Source organism: Borostomias antarcticus (genome assembly GCF_949987555.1).
Source record: "Borostomias antarcticus genome assembly, chromosome: 4".
Taxonomy (NCBI): domain Eukaryota; kingdom Metazoa; phylum Chordata; class Actinopteri; order Stomiiformes; family Stomiidae; genus Borostomias; species Borostomias antarcticus.
This window is the reverse complement of record NC_140237.1, coordinates 21,174,181-21,193,275: the sequence shown is the minus strand read 5'-3', so window position 1 is coordinate 21,193,275 and position 19,095 is coordinate 21,174,181. Positions and strand designations below refer to the sequence as shown.

The window sequence follows — 19,095 nt, the reverse complement described above, 5'->3', positions numbered from 1 at the left end:
TGTAATTTTTATCTACCATATTCTTTTTTTCATCAGAACCCTATGAGAAGTTCTCCTCCTTCTTCTTTGGTTACCTACAGTACTGCCCAAAGTTGACCGACAGTCATAGCAATGGAAAGTTACATATCTTTTCTTTTTTTGTTTTGTTTCTTCTTTGAAAAGGAAAAATGTGGGGTAAACTATTACCCTCAGTTAGTCTGTCTTATGAGGAACAGAATCGACTCTAAATAAAACATGCAGGGGAGGGGGTGAGCGGAGCGGAGGGGTAAGAGGAGGGGAGGGGTACTGTACATGGACACAACAGCACAGCAACACAAATAGCACATGCAAGCGTTTCCCAACACTGCGCCTCAGGTGTTCCATCATCAGTGTGGTTGATGCTGAATGCTCAGCCTCGTCTACTTCAATAACAGAAAGCACGACAGAAGTAGCACACTAAAGACGGGTGAGTATACCTCCAGCTTTTACATGACTACTGACCCAAAGCAAAATGCTACAGTCTGTCTTAGATAAGTCTTAGATACATTTATTTTTCTTTCCCTTTCTCTCTTCTGTGTGTGTGTGTGGGGGGGGGGGGGGGGAGGTTATGTCAGGATCATGCTGTACATGGCTTGGGAACGCACAAGGATACACACAAGTATAAATAATTTAGCCAAGTTGCTTCTTCAATCATCGTTACCTTCAAGCAAGCAACTGTCAGTGACATGTTTTTTTTATTAATCTCTATGTTTTGGAGTGTTGTTCAACCCACTTCAAATTCACCAGGGTGGTGTGATATCATATCAGGCAAACACAAGAGTTGAGATGATGCAGGAGGCTCCCTGGAGAAAATCCTCAACCTCTGTCTACTCGTCTACACCTGCACTGTACTGTAGGTCTCACAATGTTCTGGACAGACATCGACCGTACAGACGGGCGATAAAGAATTCATGTATAGTCTTTATAAAGGAACACAAGCAAACACACACTGTACAAAGATACATAGAGCGCACGCGCACGCACGCACACGCGCACTATGGGGTGTGATTAGTGCCAGCACACCATACTTAAACGCTTGACTTGCGCCTACTTAAGAAGACGCGATGACATCAAACGTCTAAACGCACGTGTATAATTTCCATTGACAAACAATGGAGAGACAGACGTCTCATAGCTGTAACGTACCTGTAACGCAGACGCTGTGCACATGTTGTTTTCACGTATTGCGCATCGTGTGCGTGACGGCAACACTACAGGTTAGATGCGCCTCACATATGCGACACCAACACTACACGACAGTTTGGTAAAATCATAGATGTACGTCCGTACGTACGTCTTGTAATGTGTGCAGAAATTGCATAGCGACGTGTCAAACGTGCCAGTGCCTTGCTAGCGCAGCAGGCGTGTTAGCGGCCGCACGTGTAAGGTCAGTTGCCTTTAAATCATAGCTGGTTCTAATCTCGTCCTTGCCAATTGGTAATGCATTCTCAATAAATGGAATTCGCACATGTTAAGCAACTTGTTTTTAATAAAGCCTAATATCTGAATGACTCTTTCTTCGCAATTTAAAACAAATGTTCAGCTACACGTGTTTCTTGTCAATAGAGGGCGCTGCAGCACCATCAGCACCAGTTCGAACAGCCAAAATGTAGCGATAGTGGAGATAAAACGACACATATCTAGGAAAAGTTATGCAAGGAGGGTCCTGGAATTTGATTGAGTGCAAATAAATATTCTTAATTTTTATTCAATATGGACAAATGAGCCCCGCTCACAGCTTCTAGTGCCCGCTGACTTAACACGAGCGTGCAAACGTTACATGCATGTGCGCAAAAATGGCACTGCACTTTTTACACGTCACCCTCTGAGAATGCGAGCGACTCGTAACGCGTGCGTATATGCACGCCTATTAATCAGCTCGCCAAAGTACCTTTATACACGCAATGCAGGCGACGAAAGCACTGAGTGTTTGTTACGCTGGCACGAATCACACCCATAACGCGCACACACACACACACACACACACACACACACACACACACAGGGGGTTATGGTGCACTTATCAACAAAAACATTTTCACAATGAGCAAGCTGCGTACTTCTGCGACGAGTTTTCGTGTTCCATGATCGTATTGTTAAATGCTCCTCTTTTCTTTTTTCATGACATTATTACAATCACAATTAAAGGACCATGTTTGCGTGATGTTTTTGCCCTTCATCAGAAGGCAATGAAACAGCGTGTGCCAGACTAGACTTATTGCTTCTTGGGTACCTGCAGCCTTCAGTATCAGCACTTGGCCCAGTCTGTGCGCCTGCAGGGTTAAAAGCCCATGAAAGGAAATTGCAGCCATTCTAATCAAGTCTTTTATCCGTTTGACTGAAAATGGCAAGCATAACCAGCTTCAGTATGAGTGGAAAATAGACTAATTGCTTGCAGGATGCATAGTACCACACTCTCGGTAATTGGATGGCAGCGCTGTAAGTGGAGGCAGATTGGTTGCCTGACATGTAATATCGAAAGCAATGTGGTCACGTGGCTTCCTGTCCCACCGAGCTGCCTGCTGTGCTGATGACTGACAGCTAGCTACCTACTCATATTCGGCTTGCCCATTCAACAAATCAAGTTCCCACAACATTTAAAGGGAAATATGTGCTCGTTTCATAACCATAACTCAACCAACTCACTGCACTTGTAAAAAGAGATGATTCTGTCCTGGAGGTGCTTGTTTGTCCAATAACTTGCATGATGCTTTATTACTGAGCTAGAATTCATTAAGACGTATCATAGTGAGTGCGAAGCTGAGAACAGGCACACTTTCAAGGGCGTCTGGTAATTGCAGCCCAATTTTTAACCTCTATGAAATACAGGTTTTATGTTCTTCTTACAAAGGTAAGATTCTGGAGGCTTGGCTGTATACCTTCATGGTGTAAGCTGTTCTTCCTACTGCACAGCTACAGTGATAGGCTGATGGAATCAAGTTTACCTGAGACCCTGTTTCATGAGGACACACAGACAAGAGACACAGTTCAAATGGCTCGATGGTCCGGTACAGGTCTAGGACAGGAAGAGGCCATATTCTAGTCTAACGCATGACTCACACACACACACACACATACATACACACACACAACACACATCTAGCAGCTGCATCTAACATAGTGAGGACGCGACAACACAAGCACACATTAGTACATCAACACACATCTGGGCTTTAAAAAAGTGTACAAGATACAGCTACACGCCCAGCAGAAAAAGCACGGAGCCATACACATTCTCTCTGGCTGTAGGCTAGACATTAAGAATATTCTGTTGCCCTAGTGGAGTTGCGTATGAAGAAAGAGGGTTTTCACAGATGGTATGACGAGACCACAACAATACTCTATAGCAATAAATAGACTGTCTACTTCAATATGCACAGAAAGACTATCTGACCATTCTTAACACTGAGAAGATTCACTACGATTTCACATGGCCGCGCTGCGTATCTCAAGCTACTAAAGGAAGGATCGACTAGACTGGTGATGTCCTACGTCATGACTGCGCAACACTAAGGTAATATAAGAGATCATCTGAATTAGCAAATTCATCAATAGAGAGGAAGGGTACCACAATAGAGTCTCCCGGTTTGAGAGAGAAACTAAGCCCAGGCTTCTATAATGCAGAATTATTACAAGACTAAGGTGTTTATAATGGAAGTCATTAGCAGGAAGCATTCTCTTAACTACTGGGGGGAGTTGGAGGCACAAATAGCAGAGATCTGAAATCCATTTCTGATATAGCAAGAGAGACTGAGCAGCATCTAGTGTAAGCTATATGTAAAGTATATATAGATTTATATACCGTATATCGATGGACAGGAACAAATACTTGTTAGAAATCCACCATTTAATCAGTGCGTACTGCATTTTTCCAGGCAGTTCATATTACGGGTATTGCCAATGTTTTTTAGAATATAAATGGAATATACCGTAGCATGTCCCTTATAGATGAGCTTGATGCATACCAATGTTTTTCTCTCCCTCAGCAAGCGTGCTGTTTGCACCAAGGGGCTCATTATCCGAGTCTCTCAGTGGGACATCTACATACTCTGTACTCATACTCTGTACTCATACTCTGTACTCATACTCTGTACTCTATGTGCAGACTAATACTGCCAGACTACAGTCTGAACTGTGTCATTTGACGACATTATTTTTCTCTTGTAAAAACTCTGCCGTAAGGGTTCTGGAATAATCAGTGAGTGTGAGCAGGAGGAAGTGACATGCCATTCACAGGAAGAGGGCTGGGGTGGGGGGGGGGGTCTTCCACCAAGCAGTGATGGAGAGGGTGAGACAGGTTTCCACCGGGACCGACACTCCTTACTGGCGACTGAGGGGAGAGAACGAGGGAAGGGGTGGAGAGAGAGAAAGAGTGGAGGAGGAGAGGGAGCTTATAGCCAGCCGTTCTCTCCTCCATTTTTAGGGAGGAGAGAAAACGAGATCAAGGGGTGAAGCACAGGAAGCAGAGAGGGAGGAGGTGGCGGAGGCCAGTTTGCTGTGTCTCACACTCCCAGCTCTATGTTGGCAGTGGGGGTCACAGCGGGGGGGGGGTGGGATCAGCGCGGGCAGAGGCTGCTACTGAGAGCCCAGCTGGAAGTCCTTGGGGGGCAGTTTGAGGCCCAGGGAGTTGGTCCCCAGGGGGTCAATCATGTTCTTGTAGCGCTCGCCGCGGTGCTTCATCAGGAAGGGGCCCCAGTCTGGCTGAGGGGAGCACACCAGCTTCAACCGCTGCAGCAGACACACATACATACACGCACGCACGCACGCACACACACAAACAAACACAAACACACACACACATAGCTCAGAATGCAACAGAATAGAACCGAACAGAACAGAGCAGAACAAACTAGAATAGAACCGAACTACAGATCTATTTGATGAACAATTATCAGATATGCTAAATGAACTACTGATCTACTTGATGATTAATAGAGTGTCAACATCTCATCAGATATGTTAAATGAAGTGAGAGATCCTGTGTGGCCAGCTGAGGTGAGAACAGCAGAGCCACTCCGCAATCTCGCTCTGTGTCTACTGAAGGTCCGACATCACTCATTAATCAGGGTGTTTAAGCGTCGCCCACCAGACTCCCAGCAAAATACGCCCAGATTAATACTCACAGTGTCTTGCCTCTACCCACTAATGAGAAGGCTATCAGACTATTGATTCTTAAGACAGTGTGTGTGTGTGTGTGTGTGTGTGTGTGTGTGTGTGTGTGTGTGTGTGTGTGTGTGTGTGTGTGCGTGTGTGTCTGTGTGTGTGTGTGCATGTGTGGGCATATGTGCATATCGGGGTGTGTGTTTGTGTGTGTGTACCTCAGCAAAACCTCCGGGGGCCAGGTACATCTTGATGACAAACATGATGGGAATCCAGATGACAGAGCAGATGACCATGAGCCAGCCCATGACCATGGACCAGGTAGGGTAGGTGTAGTCCTCATAGGTCATGACCTTCCACTGGTACAGACTCAGACCCAGGATACCCTGGGGAGAAGAGGAGGAGGGGAGAGGGAGGAGGAGGAGGGAGAGGAGGAGGAGGGGTAGAGGGAGAGGAGAAGGAGAGGAAGAGAAGTAGGAGGAGGAAAAGAGAAGAGAGGAAGAGGAGGAAGTGAAAGGAGAAGGCAAAGGAGAGGGCGGGAGAGAAGACAGCCAGACAAAGAGGCGGAGAGAGCGCCCCAGCAGGAGAGGGAGGAGGGAGGACAGAGATGAAACATGCATGATGCATCGCTGAGGTTCCCAGTCGAATTTGCCCCCCCACCCCCTTGAGAGGGGCGGGCTGGCCAGTAGGGCGGTAACTGATGCATGAGGTGCTCATGACTGTCATTCCTCATAGTCACCTCAGCCAGGGTGTTGCCATCACTATAACATGTCACCATGACCACCATTATCACATGTTAATGTCAGCATCACTACCATTATATTCCCTACACAGCATGTCAGCCATGCTAAAGAGCACCTTGACAACAGATTAATTCAACCCTGGTGTGTAAAGGAGCGATACAAGAGGTCATCGCTCCCAGGTGCTATTAGACTTTACAGCTGCCTTTAACAGGCCTGCTGACATTGAACAGTTGTGGAATAAGCTTGCATTTGCTTTTTAACATTTCAACAACAGCACTTGCATGTGTCTGTGTTGAGTATATCTGGACTGCTATTGTATATTGTGTCTTTGAATATGAATATGAATGTTTATGTAGGCCTACTTGTTATTTGCATTTTAATGTATTTGGCTGCTATGATGATTGAATTTCCCTTCAAGGTTTAATAACGTCAGACATCTCATCCATCCATCTATCTCTCTATCTCTCTATCTCTCTATCTCTCTATCCATCTATCTATCTCTCTCTCATCTATCTCTCTCTCTCTCATCTATCTATCTATCTATCTATCTATCTATCTATCTCTCATCTATATCTATCTGTCTATCTATCTATCTATCTATCTATCTCTCTCTCTCTCTCTCTCTCATCCATCTATCTATCTATCTATCTATCTACAGTATATATCTACAGTATCTATCTATCTATCTATCTATCTATCCATCTCTTTTGAATGATGAATCATTTTAGATTTACTGCACTCGCCGTGCCACGCCCTATTAAGATTTAGGACTTAGGTTTGCTATCTACAACGCTAATTGGCACTTCCATAGCCCTATTATCCAAAACACTTTAAAATGGGTTCCCATTCACGTATACATTCACAAAAAAAAATGGCAGCAGTTGCCATGCAAGGTGCTAGCCTGCTCACTGGGAGCAATTTGGGGTTCAGTGTCTTGCCCAAGGACACTTCGACATGTGGACAGGAGGTGGGATTCGACCGCCGACCCTACGATCTTTGGACGACCCGCTCTACCTCCTGAGTCACAGCCGCCCCAGATGTTTTATCTTTGGGCCCGCCCTGTAGCAAACACTTACTCCTCCAAATCAATGTGGGTTCTTCAATTTGAAAAGGCACTATAGAAAAGGCAAACACATTAGGTGTGTGTGTGTGTGTGTGTGTGTGTGTGTGTGTGTGTGTGTGTGTGTGTGTGTGTGTGTGTGTGTGTGTGTTGTGTGCACATACGGTCAAAATGGTTGGCGTGACAAAGGCCCAGCAAATCCTCCAGAAGCGGTTTGGCTGGAAACCAATCATCATTTCAATGTCCTCACAGAACCTCTGCAGGCCTGAATAAGAGAGAGAGAGAGAGAAAGAGAGAGATTGGAGGGGGGGGGGAGAGAGCGAGGGGGGAGAGAGAGAGAGAAGAGGGGGGGGGGGGGGTTATGACTCCTCTCCATTGCGAACCAGTCACACACACAGTGACCCAGATTTTCTGAGAGTTCCAACAGGCCTGGAATGGGTCATCAACTGAGTAGCCAAGCTGCGTCAACATATCTTTCCTATCCACATTGACCAAAAAAAAAACATGCTTGATTCACAGTCATGCAAATGCAACTCCGTTGCTGCTGGTGTGCACCATACACTCTGCTCTGTCCTCAGCAAACTCCCAGCTCACCTGGTCACGGATATGGTGACAGAGACATCTAGTGGTGAGGAGCAGAAGTGCACTATTATGGTTTTTAGGGGGGGTGTCTGAGCATCATGCGTATCTCTCTGACCATACAAGGGGAACCTACAGGATTAAACTCACCATAAAGATAGGACACGCCCACCAGCTCAAAGATGGCGATGATGACCAGAGAGTAGGAGGCGGCAAACGTGTCCACCAGCTGGAGCATGTACATTCCACTCTGTCACACACACATGCGCGCACACACACAAGCACACACACACACACACACACACACAGAGGCACACACTCACAGAGACACGCACATACACAAACATACATACATACAACACACACACAAAGAAACAAACATACACACACACACACAAACAGAAGCACACACACATGCATGCACGCACACATACATACACAAACAAAAACACATACAGACACACACACAGACACACACACACACACACACACATACACACACATAAACATGGTGAGACTTCACAGTGATATACAGTACAACCATCCTTAAAGGAGTAGTAAAGGGGAAAATCATGTTTAGCCCTGTTTTAAGGTTACTTATGATCATATACAATGGTTCAGATCAAAACGTTGACAAAACTAGTACTTCTGAGAGAAATTTGATAATTGCTCTACCACCGTTTAGGTCATACAATGGATGTGGGTGGGCACCTTGAAAAATCATTCAAAAACATGTTAAACTCTCGATTTCAAAGACAAGAAGCTCACCGAGGGGGTAATTGGTGTCCGTTGGTGTTCTGACATCAAATTCACAGCAAAGTATGAATCCAGTAGGGTTTTATTGATCATTTTATAAAATCCATTGACTTGTATTGACGCGACCGTTGTAGATGTGTAGATCAATCCGCAGAGGGGATTCAGGAAGTGGAACTACTTACGGTAGCTATTGTTATTGTTTATGTTGCTAGGCTGCCTAGTTTGTGGAAGTTTACACACGTATGTGCTGCGACTAAATAGTTCTATGCTAAATATTTAAAAAAGCCTTTCCAGATGAACTACAATCTTACTTTATGGCGAATTATATATCAGAATGCCAACTAACACCTCTGTGAGTTTCTTGTCTTTGAAATTGAGAGTTTAACATGTTTTTTGAATGATTTTTCACGGTGCCCACTCACATCCATTGTATGACCAAAACGGTGGTAGAGCAATTATCAGACTTTCTCAAAAGTACTAGTTTTGTCAACTTTTTGATCTGAACCATTGTATATGATCATAAGTAACCTTAAAACAGGGCTAAACATGATTTTTCCCTTTACTACTCCTTTAACATGTGAAAGTTCTACTTCTGGCAGTTCTCGTTAGCCAAACTGGGTACGGGTATTTTCCCACTGTACTGTGTGCTGCCTACAGCATTAATTTAATGAAGTTGTGTGATTCAGATTGGATTGGTGCTCTGATCGTCTGAAGGCGAGGACCTGTCCTACATACAGGGGGAGCAGCTGGAGATATCTGGGCCCATTCACATGAGTGCCAGACAGACACAGAGCTATCTGGGCTGCCAGAGGTACATCTGTCTCTGCCTGTGTGGCTCCTGTGGTCTCACAGGGGATGTGACAAGAAATGACAGAACACCTTTTCTAAGACTAACGGGAGAGGTGATGGACAGGGGCATGCATGTGTGTGTGTGTGTGTGTGTGTGTGTGTGTGTGTGTGTGTGTGTGTGTGCACACACGTGTACCTCTGTGATCATAGGGAATCCCAGGATGAAGAAGCAGGCACAGCAGATCAAGGTGAAGATAGGCTTGTGCTTCCTCAGGTACTTGGGGAACTCATCAGACACTGAGGTCACGATGGTCTCAATGGTAGCAAACTTGGGGGCAGAGAGACAAGAGATGGACAGCGGAGAGATGGACAGAGGAGAGATAGAGGATAAATGTGAGAGATCGGTGAAGAAAGGCAAGAAAGAAAGGAGGAGGACAGAGGAAAGACAACAGGAAGCAGTTAATGAATCAGTCCGAAAAAATAGAAAACAAAGAGAGAGTCTTTAAAATCCCGCAAGTCTGCAGATGGGGGGTAGGATAAGAGAGTGAGCAAGGGAGAAGGGGGAGAGAGAGAGAGAGAGAGAGAGAGAGAGAGAGAGAGAGAGAGAGAGAGAGAGAGAGAGAGAGGATTTGACGCATGAGAGATTAAGGAGTTTTGGATGATGACATGAGGGGCCGAGGGGCCAGGGGATGAACTCACAGGAAAGAGGGGATGAATAGTCAGATTGAGCGAGGCAAGAGAGAGTGCTGTGTCTTATAAAAACGACCCCATTGGCACTGAGCTGTCTGCCACTTTCTGCTAGCTGACATGACCTCCTCCCGAGCTCCCAAAACAAATTTCCTGTCAACATCCCAAACCTCTTAACGTGCAGCGAGTCAGTGCCACCGTGTACGATTAAGTCCCCCCCCCCACACACACACATACACACACACGCGCGCGCACACACGCACACACACACACACACACACACACACACACACACACGTCCCTACCCAGACACCCCGAGCCACAGCTGCCAAGGCAAACCAACATCATCGTTCACTGTTTACAGAGCTCTCCTGACTCCAGACAGAGCCCTTCTGCTCACCGGGGGGAGGGACGTCACAAACAGGAAGAGGCTGACTTTACATCCCAAATTGGTTTCACCTGGACTTTAAACAGAGTCTCTGGGTTGGTTCGTTGTAAGCGACACCAGGTAAAAGTCAAAATGGAGAGATAGCTTAGCTTTGAGAGAGGTCAGGGAAGACTTTTTACAGCTCACTTTTCTGGCCCCCGGGGGAAACTGTTTTTTTGCTTTCCTCTGGAATATGTAGGGGTTCAGTAGGACCTATGCCCACCCCCGCATTGCTCTCTGTAAAGTGCATTGTGTTGCCTCTGTGTATGAAATGCGCTATACAAATAAAGTTTGATTTGATATGTCTTCAACTACTGGCACCACTCGTATCAAAATATCTTACATAAACAATCAACAATCAGAAGTGGAGTGGAGTTATTTGCGGCCATATATATTTTAATTGGACAGTTAGCACAGGGAGGGGGAATCAGAAGCTCAGCGGACACCAAACCTCTCATTTCCATGGCGACCAGCGAGAAGGCGACCGGGCACAGCACAACCTCAAGACGCCGGTGGAGCCAAATGAACTGGCAAACCCACCAATTAGAGCTCTCACACCCCGCAGGCTGGGCGAATAGTCTCTCTTTGTATCCCTCCTCTCTCTCTCTCTCTCTCTCTCTCTCTCTCTCTCTCTCTCTCTCTCTCTCCCTCCCTCTATCTCCGTCTATAATATAAAGATTGAAATTGTTAAATAAGTATACTGCAGTACATTGGATTTGTGCTTCGCGAGTATGAATAAAGGTTTGAAATGAAAATGAAATATACAGAGGCGCGCACACAAACACAGGCAATGTGGTGTGGTTACCATGGTATCCAGACCCAGAGTCAGCAGCATGAGGAAGAAGATGATGGCCCAAAATGGCGAGAGAGGAAGTCTGGTCAGAGCCTCCGGGTACACCACGAACGCTATGCCTGGACCTGAGACACGCACACGCACATGCACGCGCACACACACATACACATTAACACACACTCACACACACATACATACACACACACACACACACACATACAGACACACACACAAGGACACACATACACAGAGATACAGTACACACACACACAAATAAACAAACAAACACACACACAAATACAAACACACACATAAAGGCACACACAATGGCAGATACATAACAAATAAGATACTTCACAAATGCACCTCTACGATTCTATTGGAGCAGTGAGGGGTCCTGAGTCCAGCCAGGCAGTGACCTGGTGATGTCAGTGTGCGGTAGCTCACCTTCATCTGCCACCTTCTCTATAGGCACCTTCAGCTCATGGGCCATGAAGCCAATGACAGAGAAGATGACAAAGCCAGCAAATATACTGGTAGCACTGTTGGTACACGTCACTATGATGGTGTCTCTGAGAAGAGGGATGAACGACATTGGTGAGGAACGAATCGGACATCATGGATTTATGGCATATAAGCACAGAACTAACACAAGTATTGTTTTGATGCACGACATCAACCGTGTATAAAGATATCACATATATTGATCTGAGCGTTCAATGTAGTTTTTATATTTTTTAATAAAAAAAAAAAAAAAATTCCCTCTAGTGAGACAAAATGAGAATAAAACATTGGAAGGGCTGAAGAACAGCGGGGAACAGCGGTTGGTTGAGTGCACCGTACCTGTAGCAGTTGTTGTGGAACTTATTGTAGGAGGAGAGAGTGATGAGACCGCCCCAGGCTGCTGACAGAGAGAAGAAGATCTGGGTGGCGGCATCCTTCCACACCTAGCGCCGGCAAACACGCAGACGGAAGGTCAGTTATACACAGGCAGATGAGCGGGAGACACGGCAGAGTGTTATGATGTGTGTGTTTTTTCAGGGACTATGAGTGTGCTGAAGGCATACGCTAATAGATGCCGGTCCCTATTTGAATACCGTGTTAGGAGCCTCTCAGAAGAAGCTCAAATGCCACCATTCGGCTACTGTTAGCGCAGTGGCTAGCAGCCCTGATCCTGACCATCACCTCCTGCTCACCAACTGCTCTCTATCGTCCAGGACCTGTGTCTTTTATGGTCAGAGGTCACTACTCTGTTAGACAATACCTGTTCTCCTCTATGTATAGGGCTGGCTCTGTATAAGGACAGCATTTGTGTAACATTAAATTTAGGGTGTACTGACCTACAAAAGTACTATAAATATGGGCTTGCTCGGCCACTAAGTTGTCTGACCGTGTGGACGCTGTGTCACAGTGTGTCGTGTGCAGTCCCAGATCTGAACCTCTGAATTAAACCTTTGATTGATGCAGCGCGTTATTCCTCTCGGAACATGGCTCCTCTCTATCAATATCAAATATTCATAGTTACACTGAGAGAGATGGAGAAACTGTCGGAGAGAGGGAGAAGTCGAGACAGAGAGAGAGAGAGAGAGAGAGAGAGAGAGAGAGAGAGAGAGAGAGAGAGAGAAAGAGAGCTGTACCTTTGCATCGTTAAGTCTCTCCCACTTGGGTGTGATGAAGTAGAGGATGCCGTCCCCGGCCCCTGGGAGGGTGATCCCTCTGAAAAGCAGGATGACCAGGACCACGTAGGGGAAGGTGGCTGTGAAATACACCACCTGGGAGGAGGAGGAGGAAGTGGAGGTAGGAGAGCAGGAGGAAGAGGAGCAGAAGGAGGAGGAGGAGGAGGAGAAGGGGGAGAAGCAGGAGGAGGGGGAAGATGAGGAGAAGCAGGAGGAGCAGGAGGAGGAAGAAGAGGAGAAGGAGGAGGAGGAGGAGAAGGAGGAGGAGTGGGACGAGGAGGAGGAGCAGGAGGAGGGGTGGAGGAGGAACAGGAGGAGAAGGAGGAGGAGGAAAGGAGAGGGAGAGAATAGGGGCAGAGTGAGAGAAGGAAGACAGCAGATACCTGTCCTGAGCTTGTGACTGTACACTGCATTTCAAATACATATCCACTAGAGGACAGTGTTACACTTCAAGTCTCACGGCATCAGAGAGCCTTGACTCATGTCTCCCCTCTAGTGGCTGAATGGAAACACTGGCACCAGCAGCAGCTGAGCTGAGAGAGATTTATCTTACTTTCCCTGATGACTTGATTCCTTTGGCCAGGGAGAGGTAGACGATGATCCAGGCCAGAAGCAAACAGCCAGCCAGAGACCAACGCAGGTCTCCTGGGAACTCGATCCCCTTAGAGATGTGCAACACATTGTACCTGCGGAGATAGGCGTGGAGAGACAAGGGTTGGTGGCATGTCAGACTAAACACACAAAACAGGAACAACCTCAATTGACTGCAATGAACAAAGTCCCCTTTATTTCTTCTCAGAGTGTATGTGGTCTATGCACTAGCGGGTAGACGCATTATGAGAAATGAAATCAAGGTGCATGGGGGATCATCAAGCAGTAACAACAGAAAACATGTAGGCTACTGGAAGAAATTATTTTCAACCATTTTCTTGACTGTTGTTTTTTACATTATGGTTGTCCTTGAAGGTTTTTAATCATTGTTTTAGAGGATTTTAACTTATGTGTTACTGTCTGTCCTACTACGAGTGTTTACACTTTTACATGTTATCCCTTGGATTCAATGTCTGCAATATCCATAAATAGAATCAATCAATCAATCAATCAATCAAATGGACACATGCACAGAGTGTTCGGAGAGTACTCACTTGAAGTATTCTTCACTGGGGCTGACATAGGTCTTGTTTAAATCTACAGTCATGTTAACCAGTTTAGACAGGTTTCCCATGGTGTTAGCAGACAGACAGAACGTGGAGTTCTTTATAGACGTCATGTTTCTATCCCGAAGGATACACGTGTCTGTCACAACCAGAAACCAACATAGGTCAAACAGACAGACACACGCAAAGCACACAGAGGTACAGATAGATGCATACACATACTGTACATGACACACATACTAGACTTCTCACAGTGAGCCAATACACAGTATTGTGTGTATGACATGAATCTATAATCAAATCTATTGTAGAATGAATACCGGCTTCATCAACCTGATTACCTTATTTTTCTGAAAAGTATTGTCATGAAAGCATAATTCAACAATGATGCTAAATTATTTCCGCATAGAGTTAATTAGTATGGGATATCTTTCTCTGGGGTCAAGTTTTCAAGCATATGCTTACCAAAAAGAAAATTAGGCTACAAATACTTACAATAAGAAATCCCATTATTGTATTAGTATAATTGTATATAAGCATCATAAGGCATTAAGACAGAAATAACATATTTTTCGGCATTTGCGGGGGTTTTTTTGCATCAATTTTAGCCAAGGATGCAGAGGAGTAGATGTGTCTAATACTCGGGTTAACCAGCGGAGGGCGATCTGGCGCACACTGCGGCACTGCAGCAACACCATACAGTAAATTTGTCAAGCAAGCAGTTTTTGTGCTGAATCCACACAAATGCAAAAAGCAAATATTCTTTATTTTCTGATCAAATTTCGATATTTTTTCAAAACAATTAGGTGTTAGGCCTACATTTGCCATATTTCTACTGCATCATTTGTCTTCGTCAAAAGAGATGTTTCTCCCCATTCCTTTTTACTCATTTTAGCCTAGTCAATTTCAGGTAAAAAATCAATTTGCCAATATGACACCGGGGGCATCTTACATCCAGCTTATCGCATCAATCGAAACCCGTTGTTGTAGTGACAGTTTATATTTACCTCTGGTGGCATTCAGACAGAAAAATATACAGGTATGACCATGTTTTATCTCTCATATAGCCTATAGAATAAGTAGCCTAATTTTGGCCAATAATAATACCAAAGCAATAAGCTAATATAAACGTATTGCAATGAATCTATGGATGGAAAGAGATCATTTCATAGTAAAATGATCATGCAGATAGCCTACACCGCATAGATAGTACCAGGTCACAATTCATTATGGCAGTCTTCACTTCAGTTAAGGTACGCGTTGCGCATTGCGCATCGGTGCTTGGTGTGTGTGTGTGTGTGTGTGTGTGTGTGTGTGTGTGTGTGTGTGTGTGTGTGTGTGTGTGTGTGTGTGTGTGTGTGTGTGTGTGTGTGTGTGTGTGAGAGAGAGAGAGAGAGAGAGAGAGAGAGAGAGAGAGTGACTGAGAGAGAGAGAGAGTGACTGAGAGAGAGAGAGAGAGAGAGATTGTAGTCTTACCTAAGAGGAGCATGTCTTTGTCCTTACAGTCCATCGTGTTCCACTCATTCCTACAGTTAGCCCATGGTAGTGAGCCCTTCAACGAAGCGAACAGGTAGTATAGTGTCCAGCACATTATAATATTATAGTATATGGCTATCAAGACAGATATTATCAACATGGCAATCCCGCAACCTAAAATAAATAAATGAGACGAAATATATAAATTACTCTTAAGCAGGAAGAGGAGCTTGATCAAAAGTCATGATAAGATGTATAAGTTGCATGTTCTCAGTAGCGTTATGTCTTACTCTGATATAGTGAAGAAGACATTAACTTAAGGGCCCATGCATAAGAGCGCAGACTGAGTGATCGCAGTTTACCTTGCAGGGCAGGGATGGCTTTCCATACTGACACGGGGCCCTGGCTGGCAAACTGGCCAAGGGAAACTTCCAATAAAAATATTGGGATCCCGGCGAGTCCCAACATTATCAGGTAAGGTATCAAAAAAGCACCTACGAGGAAATGGGACAGCATTTCAAACTAGCACACATGTAGGCCACAGGTAAAAAAGAGAACATATCCCACTTCTAAAAACCGGGATTAAAGTTCACAGATGAGTGTGAAGGCCATGCAGCTCCAAGAGAAAAAAAATCGTGCATTCATTTATTGTTGTTTTAAAACCACAAAAACGAAAAGACAAAAATGTCAGCCTGTGGGCTACAATGTGTTACTTATATTTTCAGATTCAACTGACTATTTATGAATGGAAATAATAAGATAGTACTACAGGTAATAATATTAATTAATAATTATAATTTACAATGTACAACAGTGGCCTACCCCTCAAAATGTAGGCTACACTGCTGTTGGGCCTACTTGTGTTTCAAGAAAACGAAAAATGTGTTTATCTCCTTTAACATTTAAAACCTCCACAAGAATTGTGACATGTCGAATAATAACGGCTAAATAACTCAAGAGTTCTTGTGCCATTAATTGTAAATGATGCTTTGTTATATTCGTTATTCAAAGTGAATGAGATGTTTGTGCTTGATTTATCTTTTTTGGCATTTAGTTTGTTCGCACCTGTTCTGTGATATATTCTTACCTCCGCCGTTTTGAAAGGCTAGATATGGGAACCTCCATACATTTCCCAGTCCCACGGCATATCCAACCATGGAGAGTATGAAGTCCATTTTATTTGTCCAGTTCCCCCTGGCCTTATTCTCATCTCCCTCCTCATCATCGTCGTCATCCTGAGAACATAAGTGGGATTATTGTCATTGAAATCATGATCCCTCTGCGTCTGACCCTAGAAGATAGGTTTCGTTTTATTCGTTATACCCAATTACGCATAAGCTAATTACGCACAAAAACATTAACTGAGAACAAGCTAAAGCTGGGAGCACAAGGTGCAACTCTGTCACAAAAAACACCCAATACAAAACTACTCTCACGATTGACGTGGGTAAATTCAGAACTAGGTGGAAGTAATTCGTATTCATACCCACAGTTAATTACATGTTCCTGATTGTGCGCCCAAAAAGAGGGGGACGAGGACCACGTTATCAATGGAACAGACAGTGCAGGCGCGCGCCTGGGAGGGAGAGGAATGCCCTCGCGGGGATTGGAACAATGGGCAGAAACCGCAACCTTATGTAACACATTACGGAGCGCTGTCATGAACATCAACAACCAATCCCGAGAGAGCATGATGCGGGGTTTTGGGCTATACCTAAACAGAGCACGGCGCAGTGCAGGGAGGACAACTACACGGCCTACGAAATACAGTATTTGTAATGAAAGGCTACCAATCATTCAGCACGTGACTATATCACTAACATAGGCTATAGTCTGTCTAATAAAGATAACCGTTTTATCATCCAGGCTCTCCTTTCCTAGAACATCCAGTTGTTATGGTAAGCTTATGGTGTTATGGATCTCTGATTTGCCTATCCCATTTTTGTCCAGTTTTCCCTTAGTGCCATTTTTAAACAACCTTTTAAATCTTGTTTTATCATATCAGTGACAGCCTGACGCACATCAGTATTCCATTATTCGAAGACAATCACAAACCTCGATAATCACATTCTATTATTATAGCCCATTCTCTCACATCACCCAACACGAGTCTCCAAGCCAGGCACAGTGCAGTAGCAGGCCTCCCGTGATCTTAATTACAGCCCTCCCGCAGCGTGTCACCCCTTATCGGTGAAAGCACAAGATCCGCCTCACCTCTACCGTGATAAAGACTACAGGCCATGTTCCCCAATCCCACCCAAAACTGCTTGGTCGTCACGTCCCTCTCGCTTTCCTGACCTGGACCATCTAACATTATTTTGTCAATGTATTGAAACAATTCATTTGAGCCCACTTACCCCCGTCACTGCAGCGGGCTGAACAGACGTGTTGCCATCTGTGCCCAGTATGATGGTGGTCTGGCTCATGGTCGTCCAGTTGCCCGAGGCGTTGTTTTGCTCCACGCTGGCCCTAAGCGGGTCCCCGTATTGGACAGACATCCCCCGGCCCTGAACGGCCGCAGAGCCCCCTGTCTGGGCCGCTGCCGAGCCGGTGGAATCCTTTCGGGAGGCCGAGTTGGCAGCCACGGATCCAGGCACGGCCGGAGCGGCATTTTTAAACGTCCCATAGACCTTATTGGTTTCCGGTTCTCCCGGTTTATTTTCCGAGGGACAAAAAGTTTTGCTCTCGTTGGATTGAGGTGGCTGCGGGGCCGGGTGCGTGTGAGGAGCGGCCGGCTGGCTTGGGACATTTTCCGGTTTGTTTTCTTTAAGTCCCGCCGCACCCTCGGGTTGCTGCGACGGGTTAAGGCCGGTAGGCTGCTTGGACATCTCTCTCTGGTCGGATAAATCCTAGAACAATGGAATTAAAAAATGTTTAGCACAGTAAATCCCACGGGAGCAACACCAAGAAGGTACAATTAGCCTAATCTAAACGTCTTATAGAGACGAATGAATTATCGTATGCTTTTGTGATTAAAATAGCGATAGCCTAGCCAAACTCGTTTAGCGTCCATCTTACAAACTAATCACCGTGCACTAAAACGAAGGTATATGTTAGACTCGTAAGGATTAGACACGATCGCGTGTATAAAAGAAAAGTTCATTCATTTATTTTCCTCACGGTGACTGGCGGTGACCATTCAATTCAGTAGCCAAAACACAACTGCCCTAAAACAGTTCTAAGGCTATTCTAGTATAAACAATAAGATAATAATACTAACGTTACTATTGTAGCTATGCTCGTGCATTGGGCCTAATACATTCTAAACATGTCCTAACATTCTAAACAGATCCTACATATACATCGGAGGCTGTTTCTGCGGCGTTTTAAAAGCCCTTTGTCGCATGTTTTGGCTTCGCTGCTCTGGGTTTCAGATCACGGTCTGCGGGGGTTTGCTTCTCCCGGTTGCCGTTACTGCGAGAAGCTTTAATTTTACGCCCCATTTCCCACATGTCATTCAGCCCCACACATCCACTGATTTTATGGGCAATAGAGAAGCTGCCGGGCTCTCGCTCTGCAGCTCGCCTCTCCCCGACAGGCACGCAGGATCACCTGCATTACAACACTGACGACTGCGAACAGAATTATCAATAGCCTAGTTTCTCTCCGAATTTTGCTTTGCAGAAGAGGGGCGAGCCAAGTAAAACAACACCGTAAGATTCTGAATAGAAAAACACAACATAACCCGAAGAGGACAGGGAGAAGGAAGCCTAGGTTATTATCTATGGTGTAGACGATTCCATTATAGCCTATGAAGGAAATAGCATTCAAATTATCTCGTAAATTGAAAACGATTTTTTTTTTAAATGTTCCCATAGTTCCATACGAAAATGT

General features: G+C 45.1%; 1 protein-coding gene across 1 annotated transcript; it reads right to left on the bottom strand.

Moving 5' to 3' along the window:
* Positions 1-4,593: 4,593 nt before the first annotated feature.
* Positions 4,594-18,819, bottom strand: slc6a5 (solute carrier family 6 member 5; the record flags this gene model as incomplete). Its single annotated transcript, XM_084437375.1, has 16 exons — positions 4,594-4,746; positions 5,337-5,504; positions 7,086-7,186; positions 7,651-7,750; positions 9,242-9,373; positions 10,965-11,077; positions 11,400-11,524; positions 11,796-11,899; positions 12,590-12,724; positions 13,182-13,314; positions 13,774-13,924; positions 15,262-15,435; positions 15,624-15,755; positions 16,349-16,496; positions 17,619-18,110; positions 18,814-18,819. The coding sequence occupies 16 exons, from the start codon at positions 18,817-18,819 to the stop codon at positions 4,594-4,596; spliced, it is 2,367 nt and encodes a 788-aa protein (XP_084293501.1).
* Positions 18,820-19,095: the final 276 nt, after the last annotated feature.